This window comes from Arachis hypogaea, chromosome 15 (genome assembly GCF_003086295.3).
Source record: "Arachis hypogaea cultivar Tifrunner chromosome 15, arahy.Tifrunner.gnm2.J5K5, whole genome shotgun sequence".
NCBI lineage: Eukaryota > Viridiplantae > Streptophyta > Magnoliopsida > Fabales > Fabaceae > Arachis > Arachis hypogaea.
The window spans coordinates 143701338-143709033 of record NC_092050.1 but is presented as its reverse complement, the minus strand read 5'-3'; the positions used below and the strand labels follow the sequence as shown (position 1 = coordinate 143709033).

The 7696-nt window shown below is 32.7% G+C and overlaps 1 protein-coding gene across 1 annotated transcript; it reads right to left on the bottom strand.

Annotated features, from left to right (window-relative positions):
• Nucleotides 1–337: 337 nt before the first annotated feature.
• On the bottom strand, nucleotides 338–6224 carry LOC112751063 (uncharacterized). Its single transcript, XM_025800057.3, has 2 exons — nucleotides 1903–6224; nucleotides 338–1577 (listed from the first exon to the last, which is right to left on the bottom strand). The coding sequence occupies exons 1-2, from the start codon at nucleotides 3147–3149 to the stop codon at nucleotides 668–670; spliced, it is 2157 nt and encodes a 718-aa protein (XP_025655842.1). The 5' UTR covers nucleotides 3150–6224; the 3' UTR covers nucleotides 338–667.
• Nucleotides 6225–7696: the final 1472 nt, after the last annotated feature.

Here is a 7696-nt window from a genome sequence, read left to right as displayed (position 1 = left end):
TAAAACCTGAGAATCTCATTATCTTTTAAAATAATGGTCAAATAATTGTCAAAGGACCATTCATAATTTTTTCTCTACTTTTTCCCCTCTAGCATTAACATTTCGGTAAATAGTAGTGTACAATATATTATGCCGTCGCCGTGAACATAAACACGTGCTAATTGAACATAAACATACACCTCGAAAAACTTCAGTTTATGGTAGATCCATAAAAGCTTTGGAAATGAAATAACCAAATCTAGTGATTCTCTTGTTTAATCAGAAGTAGACAAAAATAAACTTGACTGTCAAGTGACTTAGCTGCCTTATTCAAGTAATTAAATATCCGAGATAACAATTAAAGCTAATTTTGCAATATAGTATATAATCTTAAATGTTACATTATATAAGGTCAAGGGTTTTTTTGATTGAAAGGTAAAAAAAAGGGATGAAAATTTTCACAAATAAATATCATGTTCATGAGTAAACACTACATATGAAATTCATTATAAAAAATTTCATCCAATTTTCACCTTACACCCTAAAAATAGAAAGAGACGATTATGTGGTACTTATTCTCTTTTCCCTCAAGAAAAGAAACATCCATACATTCATCATTAATAAATGAAAGCAAAAAGACCAAATTAACCCCCTCAAAAAGCTTCCCTCAGAAATGGTTCATTTTTCTCTATACGGGTTGTGAAGCTCTGTTTGGCTGCTGAAGATTTTCATTGGGGAATGGCTTCGAAGCATCCGATAGCGCCGCCGCTGCCGCCGCCGGAGTCATGGATTGGTACTGAGAAGTCAATGGAGCTGTAGTAGCTTGTTGCTGTTGTGTGTAGTATGCAGCTTGATCTTGCACAGTGCCACCACCATATTCATAGCCGTAATTAGCACCACCACCTCCACCACTACCAGATGGAACCACAGCAATGTGCTGTGGTGGTGGTGGTTGTTGATGGTGCTGAACTTGGGTCAAACCCACATACTGTGGTTGTTGCTGAAAGTGACTAGAAGGTATTTGAATAAATGCCTGAGTAGTTTGTGGTTGGGTATTTGGCCTAGGAGGGTAAATTGGTAATGTGCCATCTTTGTATGCTGTTGTTGACACTGCAGGAGCAGCAATACTCTGGGGTACTAGTTGTCTACCTGATGCTACCATGTTAGGATCAGCAATGTTGTGTTGCAATGTTACATTGTATGGTTGTTGTGTGTGTCCAACAGGCATAACATAAACTGGTTGATACTGTTGCTGTTGTTGAGTTTGGGGAATTGGATGTTGGTGAAGTGTTGGCTGTGATGGCAGCGGTGGCGGCGGTGCGTAAACTGGGTAGTAAGATGACACTGGCACTGTATTGGTGGCGGCTGCAGGGTGGTGAATGTAGGGGCTGCTTGCTTGCACAAATTGCTGGTGGAGTTGCTGGTTTTGATCCAATTGTGGAGGTAACGTGTAATTTGGATCCTGAATTTGTTCTCTAATTTCAATCTTGGCATTGCTTATAGTAGGAGCTTTGTTATCTACATGTGAAGGTTGGACTTGTTCTTGATAGTACACATTCTTCGAGAAAGAATTTGTTGATGCAATGCTACTACTGTCACTGAAAATGTTAACCAATAACAGTTAATTTCAATAAACTAATTGTCATCACCTAAATTGATTCTTATGAGTTTGATATGATTCAACAGAAGAAAGAGTTTAAGGATAAAAAAGAAAGAAGCCAGAAACAGATATCATATAGAGATCAAGAAAAAAAAATTAGTCTCCTGAAGATTGGTTTGTTGACAATTTATGCCCAGAGAATTTAAAAATCTTAAGTTTCTTTTCTTCTGGGGGCTAAATTGTTGGCATTTCAAACATCCGAAGACTAAATTGGTGGCTTACTTGGCAAAAATTAGTTACCAACAGACATGAATAGTAGATACCTTGCAACTGAATCTGGAGAAGGTAAACTCACACCACCACCAGTCCTTGGTTGCACAAGTTGCAATGGTAAAGGAGGCTTCCCAAACCCAAGAGGAACACCAGGATCTGATCTCTCATCCTCAGAGATAATAAGCCTATTCATGATATCACTACTATTGCTAGTAACCATTGCTGCTGCAGCCAAACTCATAGTTGCAGGCACTGCAGCAGGCATAGCCACAGTAGAGGGAACAACAACAAACCCTTCATCTCGCCTCACACCACTTGCGCCAATTGTCATCTGTGCTAACTGCTCCTCCATCACCCCAACCCTTTGCTCCTGCTGAAGCCTACTAGCACCATTGTCATCGACACGAACCCGGATGGGTGGGAGATTAGCCATTGAAGGAGAAGAAGCTGATGAAGGTGAGCCAGGTAGTGAATTCACAGCTGCAACATCCTGCAAATTCTTCACCTTGTTGTTGTTGTTGTTGTTATTGTTGCCAGTGATATTATCAGCCAGAACCAAAGACTCTGCCACTGCCGCAGCCTGAGCCTCCAAGTTGTTGCTTGAACCACTAGCTGAAACAGCAGGGCCAACACCATCAAGGTTTACAATGGTTTCTCCTGCTGCGGAATCTGACACACCCCTTGTGAGCATCCCCGAGTTGTTGAGCGCATCCACGAACCATGTCTCAGATTTCGCATCATCAAGGAGGGATCCCATTGAAACAGTGGTCTCTGGCTTGGAGAAGAACAGGAACACCCTGAGTCTTGAAGGTGAAGGCTTCAGGGTAGATGCTGATGCTGCAGCCACACGATCATACTCTTCGATCATGTTGTCAAGGTCTTCATCAGTGGTGACAGAGATGAGGTTGTCAAGGTCCTCGTTTGGTAACTGGTACTTGAGTGTGAAGGGTCTTCCATTGAGTAAAGTGCGGGAAAGGCGCAAACAGAGGTCCTTTAGGGTTGAATTGCGATCCACCACCACGATTCTAGTGTCACCACCTATGTAACTGAGGGACTTATCATGGGGGCGTGGCATGATGTGGCCACCGTAGCTGCACATGAGGCGGAGCTTGGCGCCTGGGACCGGCACAATAAGCTCATCATTCCATGTTTCACCGATACGACAGCGCGGCGAGGATTCAACCGAGTCGGGGTTGTTTGTTTGAATTGATGTGGCAGTGGCAGCCATGACAGTGGTGGGAGCCATGGTGGATGGATGTGGTGGCATTGCTGGTGGCTGTGTTGGTGGTGGATCCATTCTTAATGGTGGTGATGGTAGTGCCTTGTGTCTTTGCTCTGTTTTGAAACAGAGTGAAAACAGGGGAGAAACAGAGGAGAGGTAGCAAAGTTAGTGGATGGTTATATACAAATATTCTTTACAGGTTTGATTTGATCCAAAGTGGGATTTATTCGTTTTTATTGTATTATGACTTTATATATTTTATGAGTGAAAAAAAGCAGGAAAAAAAAAAAAGATGCCTTATCAGCAAATAGAGGCACAGTCTGTTATACAACTTGGTTTATAGCTGTGTTTAGTACCATTCCAGCTTTTTATCAAAGTATTCAATCAGAAGTTTCAAGGATCAAAAAGTTATAAAATTTAAAATAATAATAATAAAATAAAAGGTAAAGATTCAAAGTAAAGTGGCATAGAATCACTTCATTCAAGCTTTCCCATGTATTTGGGAATTTGCCTAGGATACTTCTATTTCATTCTCAATTCTTAGATTCTTTAGGTGAGGGTAACTGATGTATTGTGTGGCCCAAATGAGAGAGTATAGGTTAGTAATTTTGTGTGCTTAATATGTGATGTCAGTAATTCACACAAAAATGTTTAAAGCACACCACCTTCCAGATGGGAAAAAAAGTTAGCACTTTAAATTACTATTGGATGATTGCAATTTGCAAAGTTGCTGTAGCATTCCTTGTTAATGCCGTTATGGTCTTTGTTATCTTGAGTCAACTAGAATATTAAATTAAAAATATGACATTATTTAATGTATCATGTGCAGGTGATATGGTCAGTTGAGTATGCAGAAGAGACGAAATTTATTTGAATTTTACCTAAAATGTATTTCAGAGTTTGCATCTGATCTTAATACTTTTAATTTGTCTAGTTTGATGCCAACTTTGCTGGTAAGCTTTCGTTATTTTCTCACAACTCTTACAAGTTAAAACAATAAATCTGCACAAAAAGAAAGAAAAAATAAAGACTGAAGTGACAAGTGAAACTAGTGTAATATAGTATGATCTTTCAGTGAATGAATTTAGGACAAACAAAACTTTACATAAACAAACCTATTTCATTGGAAAGTGAGTTAACTATTAATTTTATACAGGAATATTTTTTTTTAAAGGTTAACAATTTTGTCTAACAGTTTAGAGTTTCAATTTAGTATTAATTAACTAGTTTAACTTTAATGGTTTCTATTAATCTCTCATGAATGGAAGATTTGTCTCTACATAATGGCCCTCTATATATATCCTCTTGCAATGGAATTGAAGTAAGCACATGCACATGGCTGGTATATTGGTACTTGTGCATGCATTGCTAATTTACAACTTGTTATGGGAGTTCTTGACTTTTTGTCCTTTCTGAGTTGGCATCCCCCTCACACACATGAGGGTGCTGCTTAAGATGAACACAACCCAAGAGAGCAACTATAGGTGAGAGTAACATGATCAACACAAAACAAGGCTTCTCAATAGCATTATTAATATTTTAGTTTATTCAAGTATTGCATTATTATTTAGATTTTAGAGTTGATTCTCTTATTCCATGATGATTGATTAATATAATATTTAACTCTAGGTCCTGGCTTGTATTTAATGGTTTGGGTGTTTGATTTTAGTTTTAGACTTTAGTTCTGTTTATTTTTCTGTTGTTTTAGATGTTCTAGTTTAATTTTATACAAAAGAGAAAAAATGTTTGTGGAATGCAAATTCTATCATTTTGTAGAAGTAGTGCTCCTAAGTCCTAATCCTTATTTATCTATATTTGAAGAGATGTGGTAAGATGGTTTAAACTTTGAAGAGTTCATGTTTGAATTCACTTTTAAATCTTAAGTCAATGCGTATAATAATGAACACATGGATCAACAGATAAATTAATTGAGAAATTAAAAATTATATAAGCAAGTTGAATATATATAACACATTTTGACTCAAAACTTAAAAGAAAACATATTAACTATTCTTTATATCATATTCACTATTTAATCTATTTTTCCAACATGAGATTTCATTATTGATTCTTTAGATCCAAACATTCTTTACTCCAAAGATTGACCATTACTCTTTCAGCTTCAAAATAATTAACCAAAGCAAAAAATACATGTACTAAACAAAAAACAAACGAAATTTAGTAATACTTAAAATAGTATAAATAGACAAAATCTTTAACTGAATGAACGCATATGATTAATGCTTATCCAATTATCACAGTTAAATCAAGAATGTTACTAAAATCAATTAACGTCATCCTAATATAAAAATGGAAATTATTTTGAAACATTTATTTTTTTTTAAAAAATTCAAATAAATATTTTAAAATTAGTGGAGTAATACAGTACATGCTCCATCAGTATGCTGAAGATGAATTCAGCATTGGCAAACAGTAAAATAATCTTGTGTTTTTGAAGTGAATGCATGGTATGGAATGTTTATGATGCATTAGCCAATTTAATAAAACAATTTAAAGGAACTAAGAATCTTAGAGTTGTGTTAAGTCCCTTTTGTTATATGCTTTCATTCCTAATTAACAATAGCTTGATTTCAGATCAGGGTGGAATACTTTGAAGAGTTCCTCAATGGCATAAGATAAAAGCTAAGGAGGAATTCTAGCATGGTTGTTGTCAAATTAGTGTTTACTTCTAAATCATAATATTCATGTTTACTTTTAAATCATAATATTTTAGTATATGACAAAATTGTAAAAATATATTATAAACTCTTCAAGCTCTTGTTTCATATTTACTTTAAATTAGTGAACAAGAGGGTTTAAAAATCTCAAATCCCCTTCCTTCACTTCTCCTTCTTCCCCTCCAAAACCTTTTCTTTTGATTTCTTAATTTCTCCAAAATTTGAATACGAGTTGTGTTTTGAAAGATTTTGGAGGAAAGAGAAAGACCCCAGAGAGTTAAATTCTATTTCCGAGCTTTATTATTCGGAAGATGAGGGTTTTGGTAAGATACAAATACCTGAATATGCTTCAGTAAAGATTTTCTTCTTTGATGATAGGAATGCTTTATGCAAATCTACACCAAAATTGATTTTTGCTATCAACTCTTTAATCAATAGATTTTTTGAAATCAGTTGCAATTACTCACATATCAAAAATTTTTTCTTCTAAAAACAAACTTACATATATTTGTGTAGGTGGAGGTTAGGGAATAAAATTGTACTTTTATATATATATATATATATGAGATTGTTATTGATTTTAAATTTAAATCTTATTTTAAATGTAAATTTTATCTTATTTTAAACTTAAATCTTATCTTATTTTAAATTGAATTTTTATAAATTAAATTACAATTTAATTTAAAATAGTATCAATTAGAATTTTATCAAAATTTAAAATTTAAATTTAAGAATAAAAAACTAATTATTTTAAATTTTTATTTAATATTTTTAATTATCATATTATTATTATTATATTCTTAATACTAATAAAAAATATAATAATATTTATTTTGAATTAATATAATTTTTATTTGATTAAATTAAAATAATAATTAAATAATTATTTAACAAAGATTCAAAACTAAGGAATTAGTAAATTAGTTATTAACAAATAAATTTATTAATTAAGATTGGCATCTAACAAGTAACAACAATAACCTGATAGCATAGAAGTAATATATTTTTATAAGTAAAATATATTTTCTGTCATTAATATTTGTAATTTTTTTAAAATTACTCTAACATTTAATTTCATTTAATTTTGTCTCTAACATTTTTTATTTATTCAATTTTATCTTTAACGTTTTTTTATTTTGACAAAACTATCCTTAAAAATTTTTTATTTTGTCCCTAATATTTTACATGAAGTTAATGTCCAGATATAATTTTAACACAAATAAAAAAACATTAAGAACAAAATTAAATATAACTAAATATTAGGGATATTTTTATTAAGAAACTAAAAAAAATAAAGTATAATTCATTTTATCTTTTTTATTCTTAGTTAACTTTTAGAACATGGTTTAATAATAGTCAAACTCTAAGTTGTTGTTATTATAATGAATTATAAATAACCTAAAAGTTTAATTTCTTCATTTCTTTGATCCTTTAGCGACGACCGGCGAAAAGGAGGATGAGCAGAATGACAAAGCTTCTCTTCTCCCCACCTTCCCTTTCCCTTTCTTCTCTCTCCCTACCCCATGCGTGATTTCCTTTCCTTTCCCCTTTTCATTTGTTTTTTTTTATTTTATAATTTTTAATTAGAGGTAATTTAGTAATAAAAATTAAAATATTGATAAATATGACGATTTTAAAATTAAGATAAATCTTAGAGACAATTTTATATGCAACAAAAAATTAAGGATAAAAAAAATTTTCGACCTATATTTTAAGGATCAAAATCGTACTTAATCCTTATAATTATAGAACCTAAACTCTTTATTGAGAATTGAAGAATTTCTTATTGTTGACTAATTACTAATTTTACAAGTATTTAAATTATACCTAATATTCATTCAACTTAAGGTATTAAATATTCAGAATCACATTATAATGAATATGTTGTTAATTATCACAATGGTTACAAGTCAAAGAAAACTCCAGTACTATATTCATATTGAA

Bases quoted from the DNA above. Each gene is read 5' to 3' on its own strand.
- LOC112751063 (XM_025800057.3), bottom strand. From the start codon at position 3,149: ATGGATCCACCACCAACACAGCCACCAGCAATGCCACCACATCCATCC. The intron at 1,578-1,902 runs GTATCTACTATT...TAACATTTTCAG, and splicing joins TCTCCAGATTCAGTTGCAAG to TGACAGTAGTAGCATTGCAT.